Genomic DNA, 17,556 nt, shown 5'->3' with positions numbered 1-17,556 from the left:
ATACCTTGTTTATAAGTATTTTACATAAAGTATTCTGTATAAAATAAATGCTAATTCTTTTTTTATCTTAACTACTATGTCTACATAGTTACATTGCATTTTTTGCATTAATCTGCTACATGTGTTACATGTATTATCTAGAGATATTATTGGATGCTTTTTAATAACAGATTCTCTGGCTAACTTGAAGGCAATTTTTCTTTAATGAAAATATCGAGGAAGATTATCACTTTTTGCAAGTTTCAAATTTTTTCCATCATGCATTTTTATTATTTATTGTTTCAAATTAAAATTTTGTTAAACTTTGCTTAAAATTAAAGAATATAATTTTATTATAAATGCCATACAAATTATTGTGCGAACAGCTTTTTTTCTCAATTATAATTATAATTTATAATTTGAAAATTATCGATACTTTGATATTCTTACTAACAATAAGAAAACACCATCTATTTGGTTATAAAATTTGGAAAATATCTGATTAGCTATTAAAAAATATCTGATGATTTTGAGACACTTTGTACAGCTAAATAAGAATCGCTTGCATAATAATAAAGTGTTCGATCTTAATCATGATTTTAATAAGGAACTTATATACTCCAGATTTATAATTTTCACATAATCTCTAGGAATATAATTTATACTTGGATATATTTTTCTAAATCCATGCAACGTACTTATTACGTTACGATATACATAATGAAGAATATGTGTACAAAGTCATCTGAGACCTGCAATTTTAAATTGCTTGATTAAATGCAAGAGTTTTGCAAAAAATGTACGTGCAATTTAATATACAGGATAAATAATGGATGAAAAAAAATCTATATGGATTAGTATCAACCGATACAAAATTATTAAACATTGCTTTCAATCAATGAGTAATGTCTTTGATCAATGATGATAAAATGAATAATGATGTATATCAATTTTTTGTGTCACGACATTTTTTGTATTTACGTTGTTGTAAACTATGTACAAATTTGCATGCAAAACATTGCTAATGAGTTTCAAGAAGTCTGATGCAATCTCGTTATCAGGAAATTTGCAACAAATATTTAAACAATAATATTTGAAATAATTCACATATATCGAATAATGCAAAATAGAATCAAATGTGTAAAAGCGCATTTTACACTTTGTTACTTGGGAAAAATATATTATTTTTTATTACAATCATAAATCTCTCCCTTTCTCTTCTTTCATTTTTTTCTTGCATTTAATATAACATACAATAAAACATGCATTTCGAACGAGTATTTTTAGCAAGATTGTACCACTTGTTATCAGTCAGAGATAAGAAAAAAATTCATATTGCTTATATATCGGATCGACGTACATCCTGCAGAACCTAATCAAGTTATCCAAGTGAAGGATCGAATTCGTGACTTTGCGTTTTGCGAATTTTCGCACTTCATCCCGCGTATCGCGAATTGCAATTTCGACAATTGCAATTTGCTCGATTCGCGTCTCGGCGTTTTAATGTTTAAATTACATCAGCTGTACAATTGGAAGCACCGCGCGCGGTCGAGCAACAGCTGCTCTTTATCACCGAAGGCTGAAAGTGAGAGATCGCGGCTTCTTTATTTGCTTCGTGATAAACGCTTTTCCGTCTCGGTTTGACGTTTGCGGATCGCGCCCGCGATGTTGCTGCGCGGAATTGCATTCGCGGAGGCGCGACGTAATTCGGCGCGGCGCGTCTTCAAGAATCGCGACAAAACGCAGAGCAGCAACGGATGCGAGAGAGACGTCGCGTCGGATCTCTCCTACGATGGACCATTGACGCGACATATGCGCACGATGACAATGATGGTTCGGCAGTCCCCGGAACAGCCACTGTCCCCCGTTTCCCCGCTCCCGTTTGTAAGTTGGAAATAAATGTAAATTGAAAATTGGGGGGATAATAAATAAGATACACGTCTTAAATAAGAAGAATTCATTATGTCTGTGCATAATTTCGTATATATACATATATTGAGCCGATGTTATTGCCACCGGTTGCGTCAGCGACTTAGATTACGTCACATTGTAAGGTTTCTGAATTTTTTAAATATAGAATATTTTGTTCATTTTTAATTTCTCAAATAATTTGTATTGAATTACGAGACAGAATCGCAATTAATCTGGTCGACGATGAATATGAAATTTCCATTTATGTACATTGAAATGATAATAAGCGAACCCGTTTCTCCCACTCCGTGAAAGCTGCCATTCACATCTCAAAGAGATTTTCTTACCTCACATCTGAATTTAGTAATGGAATATTGATCACGTTGAACTCATTTAAAGTACGAAATACAGTGTGCGATCAATGCTCGTGTAATCGATTGGTTTACATTTGAGATAGACGAAAGCTACACCCATTGATGATTTTTTATTTCGCGAAATTAAACCAAAGATCTTTCAATATTTTATTTGCTATTACTCAGAGAATTTGCCGTGAATAATTGGCTTCTCAATTTCAGTTCCATCTCTTAAGAATTAAAGTATTTAAAATAATTGAAGAGATTGAAACGTTTGAAATAATTCGCTGTCAAATATATCAACATTTTCGTGGACTTTTTAGTCTTCCTTTACTTTTCAAAATTCTCTTTTAGCTACGTCGTCAGAATTATTATTCATTACTGGAGTCATTAAAATTTGCACTTATTTATATTTACATTTAAAGTGTGCTTTTTATTTGTAATTACTTAATTAAATTAATTAAATTTATTAAATTATTTTTTTCTTTATTTTTACACATTTTGTGCGAGAGTAACTTTGTTCGCAATCGTTTATATTAATCTTTGAGGAAATCATTAATTGAGGGTAGAGTCGGCACAGATCGATTATCTGTCTATGACATCTTCACGTTTCGCGTTTTTCTAGCGTAGGATATAACATTGTTTTTCATTCAACCTTGCATCACGTTGCATTGTGAAGCTAGAACCGGCCAGGAAGATCGAAAAGTGAAATTGACGACGAAGCACTAACGAGCCTTGACTGACATGTAGAAAGAAAATGTGTAAAATGCGTTTCGGGCCACTTCCGATCGCGCAGCTGCACCGTGTCTATTATAACGTTGTTCATAAATACCTTCCGCAAATTTACATAACGCCCGCGTTTACCTTCTTTTTCTAGACTTTATTGATTGCGATCCGCGTAAATCAAAGGGAAACGCATCGCGAAATTAAACGTCCTCTCCGATGTGCCAACTCTTGACGATAACAATATAATTCTGATTCTATACATGTTTGCGATTGTAGCTGCAATATAATCGCGATTAGAATTATCAACGATACGGTTATCGCACTGATACGATATCGATGAAATGAACTATCGAGAAAAAGGAAATGAGGTTGTTATAAAACACTTATCAGCTGTTTCTGTTTCTGCAAAATAAATCATTTATTATGTTTATTTATGTTATTATATTTGATTATTTAATTAATTAATTTATTTTATTATATTTTATTACATTTATTATATATTTATTTTATATATAATAATCATCTAAATTTATTCTCACTTTTTTATTTATGTGCACATAATATCGATTCTGGGATTTTTTTTCAATAGAGCCTGAGTTTTATTGTAAATTTAATTCTTGAATTAAAAGTCTGCATTGATCTTTCAAATATTGTCATTGATACAATCAATGCGATCTTTGTTACTGCGCGGAACACGGTAGACAATATTGTTGCAGGAACAGTCGAAATGATTCGTGCTGTCTCGAGTCAGTGTCCTGAAATAAACTCGATAGAACCGGAAGACGAGCAAAATGAACGCGTCCGCAAATGCGCTACCGGTCTAAATAAGCGCGATGACTTAAATACGTGTACCCCCCACGTGTATTTAAGTGTTGGGGCTCGGTAATTGCGAAATCTTCCCTTCAAAAACATTCGCACTTATTTTAACTCTGACATACAAGAAGAAAAAATGTGTCTTGCTCTTTAAAATTATACATCTGTCATACAATTCAGCTGTAAAGTTTACTTAAGTCATAATATATATTAAATCACTGAAAAATTTATTTTTTAAATTAAAAAAAATGATTTTATAAAATTTTGTAGGAAAAATCTCTCTAATCTGTAAAAGCACTTTACAAAAAAAATTAATTAAAATAAATTTTAGGAGGATCCCTCAAATTTAGGAAGATTCTTTTTAATTAAACCAATCAATATTTAATTTCAGGAAAGCGAGGCGATATCGTTCGTCGCCACAGCGTCCAAGCTGGCCACCGTGGAAGATGTGGGTCCAAAGCGGCCCGAAGGCCCCATCCGACCATCCGCCGCCTCCCTAAAGGTATCACCCACGGCCAGGGCGACTCTCCAGGCGATACGGTCACCGAAGAGCAAGCTAGTCATTCCCGTTAGTACCCGCGACGCTGAGACCATCACGGGTAAGAGAGAAGACACATATATTTATGTACGTACCAGCTGTGCTGCTTGGACGATGCTGTGGGACAGTGTTCAAGGTTCGATCGGTTTTTTTTTCTTGTTTCTTTTCACAAGATATCTCTCCGATTATACTAGTTACACAAGAGAGTCACAATGTCACGTACGCTTAATGATAATTACAAATGGTATTTACGATCAAAATAAACACACGTGCAAATATGATGATAATTTTAATCGAATGGTGATTATTTGAAATGAAGAGAACGAGAACAAATTTTGTTTTCAAGAAGAGAATTTTTTGTAAACGAACGTTTATTAAAAACAATTTGCGCGTTGATCTTGCGATCTTTTAAGTATCTTGGCAAACAGGATATGCACGGATTCACTACATCTGACGTTGAAAGCGTACGAGGAGAAACTGTCTTTGACGATGCTAGTACGAGGAGTTTTATAAAGTGCTCTACGACTTACCTGTTCCAAGCCTCATGGTGTTTCCCATTGGCCTGAGCTAAATGATGATTACTCCTGCCCGGCGGATAATACGCCACGCTTCATTCTCGTCATCATGATCGTCATCATCATTATCGTTATAGTCATCATCATCATCATCATCATCATCATCATGAATTTTTGTTGTCAGCATCATCATCATCATCATCAGCATCAGCATCATAATCATCATGATGGCTAAAATGATTATTGTCGTTACAATTATACTTGCGTTATCAAATATATTTCTGATACGTATTGATTGTGACATCGAAAATGCGTTCGATAAAATTCTCGGAACAACTTTCAAATGAATATTATTATATTTCGCGATCCGCGGCTGAAATATCGAGAACACATTAATGCAAATCTAAAAATAGGCGACCTACAAAGGGCTAGTTTCGTAAACGTTTCTAAAATTTAAGCCAAGATTTTTACATTAATTAAGTCATAGTACTTTTCAATCAGTCAACATGCAAAATTTTGTGTTAATGATTTAGCTAATACGTAAACGATGAAGGTCTCTCGTACGCGCAATTAAGATTTATATTATTAGACATTACTAGTTTATTTTTGTCCATTATATAATGCAAATGTATGCGTACTTGCGTTTTTTTGGGGAGGTTTAGTTGACATCGTGTCGTTTGCCAGCAACCTTGTCGAGATTTACTGCTACATTAAGTGAAGATATAAATGATCGATCGTTTGTTCCATCTGAAATATCATTTTATTTTAAGAACTGAATAAAAGATTTTTTCCTCTTAATAATTTATTATCTTTAGTTTATGCAAGTGTCGAAGAAGAATCACCATAATCATTAATATCGTTATTCTTAGAATATATTTTTAGATACGATCTGTTAGAGAAAATCTAGGAGAGAGATATCAATTAGAAAAAACATTGTTTTTTCAAAAAACAATTAATCATAGATTAATTACATGCATAAAAGTTTTCCTTATGAATAATATATATTATTTTTAAATTTACCCGACAAAGATTTAGCATTTTAATTAGACTTGTTTTGGATAAATGTCTCGATCGCAGGAATCGAAATTGGCCAAGCTCCAACTATACCGGTCGCTGCTATTTTCCTCCATCGCAACGTCCGTTCGAAGGAGTTGTTCGGCGGCTCGCGACTCAAAAAGAACGTTTCCCGAGTTTGCGAACGATCGCCGTCGATGATAGATCGCGAGGAGTTTCGCTTGTCGTGTAATCGTCGAAAATAAGAATTGCCGGACACCGGTGTCGTTCGTTGTGAATTAGCTGTCATGTTAGAGCACGTCATATGATCGTGACCAATACTGTCGATTACGCCATCCGTTTCGCCATCATTCTGCGCATTGATAAGGTGGACTCTCACGAACGGTTTAAACTTAATTCTTCGCAGCTGTCGGGATAAAAGAATTTTAAACAAATTCTCTGGAATCTCATTCACACAGATGACGCATCGCAAACACACTCCATGAATTGTTGGATCATATGTTCTTATTTCTATATCGATAATTAAATTAATTTAACTCGAAATGCGACGCTTTCTCCTATTTGCTATATTACGTAAAAAAAAACATTGACTTTAATACTGATATGCTACATAATTCAAAGACAAGGAACTTTACGAATTATTTTGTAGGGAAAAGTTTTATTTGCAAAAAGGGAAAAGATTCTTTGTGTACATCTTGCGAAACATTCTGTGTCATTACACTCATAAAGCATATCGCACTATCGGTTATTAAGCAATCCGGATCGTATAAATGTCTCGGAGGTCGTTGTCTCGGCAGTTAATTACGCAAGCCTCTTGGCACGTCGATTTTCAATTCAATCGGACAATTTGGGCGCTCGCAAAAGTCGAGAAACTTGAGTCGTTGATGCCTCTAGTGGATCACCGCCAGTTCGGTTTTACGTAATTCATGAGTTTCGGGATCGAATTTCCTGAATTTCGCGGACGGAAAATTCGAGCTCGCCGACACGTACAGCGCTATAAGGCCTTAATGAAGACAAGAGGGCGGGGAATTTGGCGAGTGCCGGACGTGAGATTATGTACCTAGGTGGGAAGGAGATGAGAAGGCCCAAGGGCCCGGCGAAACTCAAAGGCATTCTCGAGAAGCGCGACGCCATCCTTAGCAAGTGGCGAGATGGTAGGATATTTGCTCGTAGTGTTCTTATTCGAATTTTGCGTGCGAATTATCAATTCTTCCGCTATCAGCATATTAAATCGTCTCGTGTTTTTATTAGGTGGGCGAAAAAAATAAAACGTTATTGAAAGCAGGATCATTTTAAAAAATGATGAATAAAGTATTTTGATTTTTTTTTATTACGAGAGAGATTTTTGGTGAGTTAACAACTGATCGATTCGATTGGGTATAATTGACTACTATTTGTGACAATTAATTATTAATTATGTGATTAAGTAATAATTTATTGCCAATTATCATAAATATTAAATAAATTATAATACGTATATATTTAAATAAATTTTTAATGATAAAAGTTATTTATATAAAATATATATAATGCATTATATTTACACATTGTATTCCGCATGCAAATTATATTATTTTTAGATTTATTAATATGAATATTGTGGAAATACGGCATACATATGAATGATATATAGTTATATGTATAAAATTGAGATATATAATATTTTTTTACGTGTCTATCAATATTTCATCTACGTTATCAATGCAATCTGCAGTTGGTAATATCAACAATATTAAATATCTATTATCTTCTGCAGTAGGTATGTCGGTGATTTATCTTCTTACGTGTGATGGCCGATGTGTGGCAGCACGTGTTCTGCATTTAAGCTATTCTCATCATATGATCAATGTTTTCCCACACAGCTGATACTGAGAAAGTCGGATATAATCTCACGTGCAAGAATTTTAAATTAACAATATTTTTCTCTGGTCACATACCCAAAATATAGAAAAGATAACGGAAAGTGATAGGTATAAAATTTAAATTTCATATTTTATATTTATATTTCATGCTCTTTTTTCGGCAAAACCAACAAGATTAACTATAAAACATTGATGCGAAAGAAATTGTATGAGAACAACATCCAAATAATTTGCGAGACAATATTATGTGTAATAAAATTTCCTCGCATAATATTGATGATTGTGAATCGCAAATAAAACTTTTCATTTCGCACAAACATTTGATACGAGCAATCCACTCGCAAAAGATATCGATGCGCAAATATAAATCATCTTGTGTCTTCGATTAATTATATTATTAGAACTAGAATTATATTATTAGATTATTAGAACACTTTATCTACTTTCGCATGAACTCGTCCATTATATTTGAGTCTAATGCGCGAGAAGAGAAATATTTCATCTACGCATTTTTTATTATTAGAACTAGAATTTTTACTATTAAAACTAGATATTTTTATTATTAGAACTAGAATTATATTATTAGATTATTAGAACACTTTATCTACTTTCGCATGAACTCGTCCATTATATTTGAGTCTAATGTGCGAGGAGAGAAATATTTCATCTACGCATTTTTTATTAGAATTAGAATTTTTATTATTAAAACTAGATATTTTTATTATTAGAACTAGAATTATATTATTAGATTATTAGAATATTTTATCTACTTTCGCATGAACTCGTCCATTATATTTGAGTCTAATGTGCGAGAAGAGAAATATTTCAACTACGCATTTTTTAAAGCTCATTATATTCTTGTTCGACATACTCTCAATGTAACTCCGCATAAAAATCTGCCAGATACACAAGTCCCACATGCACGATCCAGTTTCCATAATTCAATTCGAACGAGGGTGTTGAGAACCAGCTGCGCGAACCTAACTGTCTCTCGTTAATATAATCTGGGAAATTTTCGCGAAAAGCGCGCGGCTCGCGCTCGACTTGGTCGAACAATCGCGAGGGCATCGTAATCGGAGGCGTCATCTCGATTATGTGTTAAACCGCGATAATTCTATGCGAGGCTCGATGATCCTTTCCGCACGGGTCATCTCGGTCTCACGAGAGACGAAAGTACAAAGTTCAGGCGAAGCGAGGTCTACGTCGCTTCTCGGTGCAGTCAGTATCAGCAGTTGCGACATTACATAGGCGTTGTATAGATTATGCCGTGCTTTCCTGAGAAAAAAAATGCGACTTCGCCCCTCGCAATTTTTCTTCATTCGCCATAACATGTTTTATCGCCATGTGACTGCCATGATTATCTCTCGCTAAGAATCCGCGCATATAATATCAGGTTAGTAGTGTGACTTTGTCGTGAGCTGCAATATTATATAATTGCAGTCTAGTTGCATCGACAAATTTTAATGACAATCGTAAAGTGCATCTTTTCTTGAAAAAACATTAGACGTATTAATTAAAGTTTCAATTAAATTAAAATTTCTTTATTGAATTAAATTTTTGAAGAAAGTAAATTAATTGTAAGATGGCATTTAAACGTTAAATTGATATTTAATTGACATTCGCTGCGATATATATAGGGTTTTTTAAAAAAAAATTAGAATTGCATGACATGGCAATGTTCCCTCAAGAATCTGCGTATAATATCAGGTGATCTGATTTTATCGTGATCTGCAATATATACCGCGCAATATTGTATAATTGCAGTCTAGTTGCATCGACAAATTTTAATGACAAACATAAAGTGCATCTTTTCTTGAAAAAAATTAGACGTATTAATTAAAGTTTCAATTAAATTAAAATTACTTTATTGAATTAAATTTTTGAAGAAAATAATTAATTGTAAGATGACATTTAAACATGAAATTGACATTTAACTGATTTGCTGCGATATATATAGGTTTTTTTAAAAAAAATTAGAGTTGCATGACATGACAACGTTCCCTCAAGAATCCGCGTATATAATATAGTTGCATCGACAAATTTTAATGACAATCATAAAGTGCATCTTTTCTTAAAAAAAATTATACGTATTAAAAGTTTCACGATAAATTAAAATTTCTTTATTGAATTAAATTTTTGAAGAAAATAATTAATTGTAAGATGAGATTTAAACGTTAAATTGACATTTAACTGACATTCGCTGCGATATATATAGGGTTTTTTAAAAAAAATTAGAGTTGTATGACATGACAACGTTCCCTCAAGAATTTTCGCTTATTATCGGGAGACGTCCGGTTTAGAATCTTGGGAGAATCTGTTATTAGAGTTTACTGCATACATGATGCATGATGCATGATCGTCAGCTTCGAAGCGCATCTACATGCGCGCCTCGCGCATTTATGCTCGTTTTCCATCAAAGGGCTCCTCTCGTCTCTCGTTTGCGGTTAACCGCGAATCTCCCTCTCCTCTTGCTGTACCGTAAGCGACTTTTTGTCACCCAGGTCACGTACACTCATCTTACATCGCGCAGGTACAAGATTTTAACGCGTGATTTTAGCACATTGAAATAACTTTACAACATATGTAACGTTATATTGTTCTGTTATATAACAGAAATATAACAGAATATAACAGATATATAATAGAAATATAATAATAATAATCATAATAAATCAATATAATAATATGTATATCTCGTGTGTCATGTGCGTCAAAAAATAATAATTGAAAAAATATAATTGACAAGTACAATATAAAATTCACACGCTTGCACGCTGCGATTGCGCATGTGTATTTACGGAATTTCACCTGCTCCTCTCTCTTATATCATTCCCTTTCATGAAAACGAAGTGCTTACCGAATGTTTTTATCGCGTAAATTCGTTCTTTCTCGCTTCTCATGACAAACTATTACGCCAACGCTATTATTAAATCACACTGTCACCATCCCGACACTCGCTCGCAACACGAGCAACGACGGAGAGAGTGATATCTCGCGATTTCTCGCGTTCTGGCCGCGCAGTGAGCTTAACGCAACGAGGAGACGCGTACGCGTTTCGTAGCGTCGTAATTCGAGCATACACGTTACGGGTCGACGCGCGGGATGACGTTGCGCGATGCGTATGTACACGTTGTATATATAATTATGCACGCTCGAGTATGTGCGTGATTGAAACCGGAACGGCAATTTGTAGCGCGGGCTATAATTGACGCCTTCGTACTTAGTAACGCCATGGTGGATGCTGCTTAATTGTTACAGACGTATGCAGCGGAGAAGAGCTACCAGAAGTCGAGATAATCAGTCTGTTGGAGGAGCAAATACCCAGGTATCGTCTTCGAGCCGACACCTTAACGCAATTTCAAGGTGAGCTGTCTGCTTCTTCTTTTTCCTCCTCTTAAATAAGCTCGTTACGTCAAACTTATACGTTTAGCATGAAGCAAAAAAAATATACAAATAGCGTTCTAAAGATCCGTTTTATTTAAAATAAAGTTTCGTAGCATTTTATTTGAATATTTCAGATAATGTACATTTCTTAAATATTATCACATTGAATTCATATCACATGAAATAATTTATCCGTAGCAATAAAAAGTAACTAATAAATATTTCAATAATGATCGATGAATATCAGATAAATTCGACAAGTTATATCAACGGTTCGCGATTAAATCGACAAGGAAAGTGTGTGTATAACCATTTTACATGAACGTTATTCTCGAGAGGTCTCTTGATACACACACAATTTTATCGATATAATTTTATCGATAATCTCTCTCATATGTTTCTTTCTAGTAATGACGCATTTGATATAAAAGTACATGATAGTGAAAATCTAAATGAATAAAGAAAACCTTAGAATGCTAAAGGGGGTGCATCTCGTGCACCCGATCGAATGTCGTGCATTCTAATTAAACAAGGAAGCCTGTTACGATGACCGTACCTAGAAGAAAAGTTTAACAACATCATTGCGGAACTTTGGGGTTTCGTGTACTGAAAATAAGGGTTTCATCAAGCATGTTAATTTTGCGCTACTAACTTATATATGCATTTTACTTGTCCATTTAATCGACGCAAAACGTTGATATAATTTGTCGAATTACTTTTATAGATTCATCAATCAGCTGATCATTATTGATACGTTTATTGCAATTATTTTTATGTTGCCATGAATAAATTATGTCAATTATTACGAATATGAATTTAATAAGATAATTGCGAAATATTTGCACTAAAAATGAGAAAAGTTCCATGTAAAAAAATATGTTGGAAATGAAATAAGCATAAAAATGAAAAAGAATGATAAACAATATTGTGGAGAAGTAGAAAAAAATTTATTCGTCTACTAAGGAAGTGCAAAAAAAACACATAGTACATCGGACGTAAAGAATATCATTATTTTCGCATCGTTTTCCATGAACGCGTTAGCCAAAGGATGCCGATTGATTAATCATTAATTTGATCATAATGACCCGTACCGTGTGTTCCGTCAATAAAACAAAAGGTACGCCTCCCTCCAGGGCCGCGCCTAATGCACGCGTGTATTTACTAATTAGCTACAGCACATTTAGCTCGCCTCGCGCGAATCCATAACACGCGAGCAAACGCGTTTTTTCGTTACTCGTCTTCGGAACGAATATGATTAGCGCATTAATTAGCACGATAATACGTTGCCCTCGTGTGTACGCTCGATGTTTTATCATAATATGCAGACCGAGGCGTTTAACACATTTTTGCAATCTCCGTTGCAGCGGATGGGCAAACTAGATTGTTGCCCGCGAATTCGGAACACGTCGATTCTTCACGTAACTTAGATTAGGCTGATTACGATAAGATGTATTAAAAAGAGGGTATATTTACAGGATACGAGAACGCCGATTGGTTCATTCCGTCACCTGCGCTCAAATCGGAGGACGTCGATTTGAAACTATCGCCGGATCAGATCCGGGAGACTCTTAACTACTTCAGTAAGTGCAAGTTTCAACTTTATTTATATTGATGTTTGTGGAGTTTTTTTTTCTATAGATGGTATAAATGTTGAATATATAATAACATATGTAAATCGAACAAATAATTCAAAGCAGAGAGGCCGGAAATGCGCGATTATTTTATCGTGTATGAATTAAGAGCAATTTTTTCAACGCTTTAATAAAAGATCGAGTCTTTCTCTCTGTGCGCATTTTCGACGCAAAAATGCAATTTCTGTTTTTATTACTAAAATAATATTTTCGTAATTGCGTAATTATTCGTAATTTCACGCGCTTACGCAATTACAATCTAATTACACTGCATTATCATAATAATTAAGACATAATAGGGTAGAAATTGAAGAGATACTGTAACGTGAAAAACGGAAATGAAGGAAGTAGAATCCATCAATCATATACAGCAGATCGCATATTAATGCAATAAGCCTCCTAATCGAAAACCATCGACGCACGCAGGACAAAGGCAATCGCTGTTTGTTCGCGCGAGTGCAATTCCACGATGCGTGGAAAATGCACAATGCAGAACGCGAAGAGAGACGTACATCCTGCTAAACGGGATGGAAAAATGAAGAATTATCATCGGGTGGGCGTCCAGGTGTTGAATCGCGCGCCTCGATTATTACAACTCGCGGAAACTGACTTTGCGGACTTTTCTCTCCTTCGTAAACAAGAGAAAGAAAGAGAGAACAGCTTGACATAATTTTCCCGCACGAGCGAGAAACAATTCGCTACGCGATGCGGGTGCAAGTGTCGCGACGAGATATCTCGCGTGTCACTGATTACCACTGTCTCTCCATATTCCTGAAGCACATGTAGAGAAATAATGTCGCGATTTTATTTTCATTTACATGCTCTAGATACCACGTGGAGAAGTAACATCTGATTATCGAGCGATCGCATTGTACGCTATAAAATCACGTTTAATGGGGGAATTTGCATTTGTGTGCTTTATTTTTTCCGCGACAAGAATTGTTGGGGGTTCTCGGAATATTCATCATTTAATATATTCTATTTCTCGCATATATAATGCGTAAGTATTCTATTTAAATATCTTACATGCATGAAGAATTAAATACTAATTTTATTCATAATTATGTATTCATAAATATGTAATGTTACGCGAAATTCACACAAACGTTTATTTTTAAAATTATTTAACTTTGCTCAAAGCTGATATTCTCCTTGGCAGTTTAAGAGAGATAAATCATTTTGCGACCTTTCAACTTCTTCACGGAACATCTCGTTCCGCGGAAGGAGTCGATATTTATGCAGCCAGGTCAGACGTTCTTATGACTATCGACGAATACAGGAGAGAACGGTAATCTAAGATGTACCAGTCTATTTAGTAATTGGTACGCGAAAGTATCTCCCTTTCTCCCTATCTCTATCATTCATTATTGAGCCTTTCGTCCGTCTCGTTTCTTCTCACACTATATGTCTATTTATCAAAATTTATCGATATAATGAAATATATTTTTCTTTTATAATTAAAATTATAAAATCATGACAAAACTGGATTAATAATATATGTAAAAAAGGTGATATTATTTATGTAAATTATATTCATTTCTTATGTAATCTTAATGAAGTTTTATATTTATTTCTTAAGAATAATCGCGATTATATATTTCATTGTATACAATAATTTATAATAAACGTGCATTTAATGATGCGATTTACTTTGAAAAAGCAGTATTCAAGAGCAATAATAATAGGAAGAATGTGAAAAAAACTAGCAATAACAATAGAGACACACCCAATATCGATTAGATTCATCCTATAGGGAGTGTCTAGGTTTATTGCTACCATCAACAAATATTTTGCATACATATTTTCTCTCTCTCTTTCATGAAGTTATTTGCAAAAATAATCATCTATCCATTCATGCGCCCTTTATCGCTGGACGAATTTATTCGCGCATCTCTCTATCGAATGATAATTAAAACTTCTTGTTCCGCCTCTCTCCTAGTCTCCCACATTGAATTTAGTTATATTATCATCGGAGGCCACCCCATTTACACAACTAATCATCGTTTTCCGTGTTATTAGAAGATAATAATGAGAATCCTCTCACAGTTATGGGGTGGAAGAACGGGCGAGATTTCATTGTTAGCGCGACACACGTGACGCATCCTCTAATCGTTCCACTTTTCTTATTCTATTTTGCATATACGTCACCTTTTCCTCGAGCACAGCATAAAATGGTGAAATTTTAGCAGACAGAAGAGGAGAATGATACGACAATTTCTTCTCTCGTTTCTCGTTCTTTTTCGGTTCTCACGGCAATTCCCTCATTCTTGCCTTCTGTGACGTCGCGCGTGATTTCTCCATTCAACCTTTCGTCGCATCCGATGTAGAAAGTTGTTTGCAGGTTTGTCGTTTAATTGCAGTATCAGTTGTTATCCCTCCTTCCCTTCCCTGTCTGGTTCTCCGATTGATTGGACACGCCGCTTTTCTCATCGGTTGAAGAAACAAGGAAGTCAAACATTTCTAAATATTGCGACATTAAACATAGAAAATATTAATGCGTTTGTTAAGTGGTTAATGATTTTATTTGATTACCTGTCATTTAATAATCAAACCGTGAAAATATCTCGGTTTTTACCGCAATATTTCTTTTCCGGTAATAAAGGAAAAATCAGCCTCGAGTTCTTTAATGATAGGAATGGTAGATTTCTACTATATTGAATGAGAAATGTTATTTATATTAGAGAGTAGAGATAAGATGTACAATGAGCTATTTAATATAATTACCTACAAGATATCACTTCCGACGTTATTCCTCCAATCTCTTATTAAGAAGATTAATGTGCTTTATTCAGAGATTTTTATAATTGTATATAAATAATTGATCATATTTTCATGTATTCTAAAAATCAAATATTATAAAAATTATTAATTGTATTGTATGCAATTAATAATTTGGAATTATTCCAAAAAATTTAATTCGGAAATACTGTAAGCTGTTTATACAAATATCGTCACATGTGATAAGATTTATCGTTTTAAAAATCTCTCATATAATATTTAAATAAGAAATAAAATATAAAGTATTAGTTTTTTTGTTAGATAATATTTATATAATATTATATTAGATAATATTTATATAATATTATATTATATAATATTTTAATATAATATTTATTAATAAATATATTTTTTATTTAGTAATAAAATATATTATTTATATATTTATTAATAAATAATATATATACATATATATTAATGGATATATTAATAACTAAAAATGTTTTTTTTAGTAAGTGAGACTCGCAGATGCCATTTGCACTTTAAGGGTCACAATTATCCGTTAGGTTGTTCAGCAAAGAGCAATGCTTTCTCAAGCAATATCTTTCAAGCGCACTCACAGTATTCTAAAAGATCATGTCCTGAAAATGTCGGATACCCCTGCGCCCACCTGCACTTAATATTTTTTATCATCAATAGTCGAACAATGCAATTTCTTTTGCCAGTCACGATTGCTTTACTCAGAAAGGATTATCGCTTATCGCAAAATATAAATCAATTTTGACTTATTGTCAAACATTTTACATAGTACAATTGCGCATTTAAAAATAATTACGTAACATATAATCATTATTATCACACCTGCTGAAGAAAAAATATCGATCAGAAAGTCAGATATATATGTAAATAAAAAATATATATATGTAAATAAAAAAAAATATATATATATATATATATGTAAATAATAAAAATAATATACACATATATTAATATTTTTAATAATATATAAATATTGAGGAAATTCTCTGAGAGAAAAAGAGAAAGAGAGAGAGAGAATATTGTTGTCATCTGTAATTGTTGATAATTAAAAACGATATACTTAAGTCATCATACACATTACAACGACACGATACGACACAAACCTTGATCTAATTTTCCTCATGTGATATCGCATGTCGCTGTCTCGCCGCATTGCGTACATATCTACGCGCATCTTTTCCCACGAATTCGCAATTTTATGAGTTTTTTTAATCATAATTAAGATGAATATCTAATTTTGTAGATCTTACACATTTTCGATTCATCAAAAATTTCAACGAGCATTGATCTTTACGTATGTTTACGATTTTAATTCTGGATTTAAAAAAATATATATATATTTAGCTTCAGATTAATGATATCGAGCGCGTACGTGCTCTGATAATATTGTCCTCATCTTATCACCGTCAGTTTGCTTCACCAGAGGGGTCGCGATCAACTCGCTCCGTTTAATCAAGCTCTCCTCGCTCGTGCTATCCACCTCGCACGTTCAACGCACTCGACGGACGGACAGGAGCGGCCTCGGCCAATCACGTGGCGCGACACTTGAAAACGAACGCTCGCCGGCCGCTTCACGTCAGTCGCGACAGCCGCGCGTGGCTCAGTCACGCTCGTGCAGCCGCGACGCTTGCCTCGCCCGTGGCGTTTGGCGCGCTCGCGTCGTCGACTTGCTCACGTCCGATTTTTCGCCGGTGAGGTTAAGTGCGCGAGGCGACCACGTTCCCCGGATTACTTGCGCCGAGAGACGCTTGACGCAGCGACGAGAGCATTCGTCGGTCCATAGTTGCGGTACGTCGAGCATGCGCGACAGAAGCCGTTCTCTGGTAGTCGCCACCCGTATCCGGATTCTGCAAGATCCTCCGAGAGTCCCGCTCATCCGCGCGTAACGGAGGGAGGTTCCTTCGAGGCGCGAGATGCGTCGCGACTCGATCGCGTTATCGCGTTATCGTCCACGCTCGAGCATCGTTATCGTTGACCTTCCCTCGGCGGACGAGCGGAAGCTGGATTGCCGAGAATCCCGAGGCCCGGCTCGAGCTCGACGATCCGGTGCGTTGCCTAGGTTAAGTCGCTCCG

General features: G+C 34.7%; 1 protein-coding gene and 2 long non-coding RNA genes across 17 annotated transcripts in view; 1 reads left to right on the top strand and 2 right to left on the bottom strand.

The window, feature by feature from the left end:
• The first annotated feature begins 1,629 nt into the window (after nt 1-1,629).
• Nucleotides 1,630-17,556, top strand: part of Milt (trafficking kinesin-binding protein milt) — a 42,581-nt gene continuing 26,654 nt past the window's right edge. Inside the window, exons 1-4 of one of the 11 annotated variants that reach the window (XM_083100311.1) lie at nt 1,630-1,863; nt 4,174-4,381; nt 10,970-11,074; nt 12,571-12,675. In XM_083100311.1, the coding sequence (XP_082956437.1) occupies nt 1,645-1,863; nt 4,174-4,381; nt 10,970-11,074; nt 12,571-12,675 (637 nt within the window). In that variant the 5' untranslated portion in view covers nt 1,630-1,644. Of the gene's footprint in view, nt 1,864-4,173; nt 4,382-4,437; nt 4,457-6,248; nt 7,004-10,668; nt 10,831-10,969; nt 11,075-11,491; nt 11,728-11,819; nt 12,213-12,570; nt 12,676-17,131; nt 17,530-17,556 lie in introns of those variants that run through there. The other 10 variants (XM_083100310.1, XM_083100319.1, XM_083100320.1 and 7 more) reach the window with 10 other exon arrangements.
• Nucleotides 3,509-6,202, bottom strand: LOC145972076 (uncharacterized). Of its 2 annotated transcripts, XR_014439044.1 has the most exons (4): nt 5,856-6,202; nt 5,474-5,582; nt 4,851-5,066; nt 3,509-4,437 (listed from the first exon to the last, which is right to left on the bottom strand). It is a non-coding gene; the product is annotated as an uncharacterized LOC145972076 (long non-coding RNA). The 2 variants fall into 2 exon arrangements; XR_014439045.1 differs by lacking the exon at nt 5,856-6,202 and having other exon boundaries at nt 5,474-5,631.
• LOC145972078 (uncharacterized) lies at nt 14,875-17,207 on the bottom strand. 4 transcript variants are annotated; one of them, XR_014439049.1, is made up of 5 exons: nt 16,888-17,207; nt 16,587-16,797; nt 15,451-15,565; nt 15,259-15,375; nt 14,875-15,186 (listed from the first exon to the last, which is right to left on the bottom strand). It is a non-coding gene; the product is annotated as an uncharacterized LOC145972078 (long non-coding RNA). The 4 variants fall into 4 exon arrangements; XR_014439048.1 differs by having other exon boundaries at nt 16,587-17,207; XR_014439050.1 differs by having other exon boundaries at nt 15,455-15,565; nt 16,587-17,207.

The sequence above is a fragment of the Camponotus vicinus genome, unplaced genomic scaffold, assembly GCF_025532165.1.
Source record: "Camponotus vicinus isolate PSW18456_S1 unplaced genomic scaffold, iyCamVici1.0 SCAF_5, whole genome shotgun sequence".
Lineage (NCBI taxonomy): Eukaryota > Metazoa > Arthropoda > Insecta > Hymenoptera > Formicidae > Camponotus > Camponotus vicinus.
This window is presented reverse-complemented; position numbering and strand designations above follow the sequence as displayed.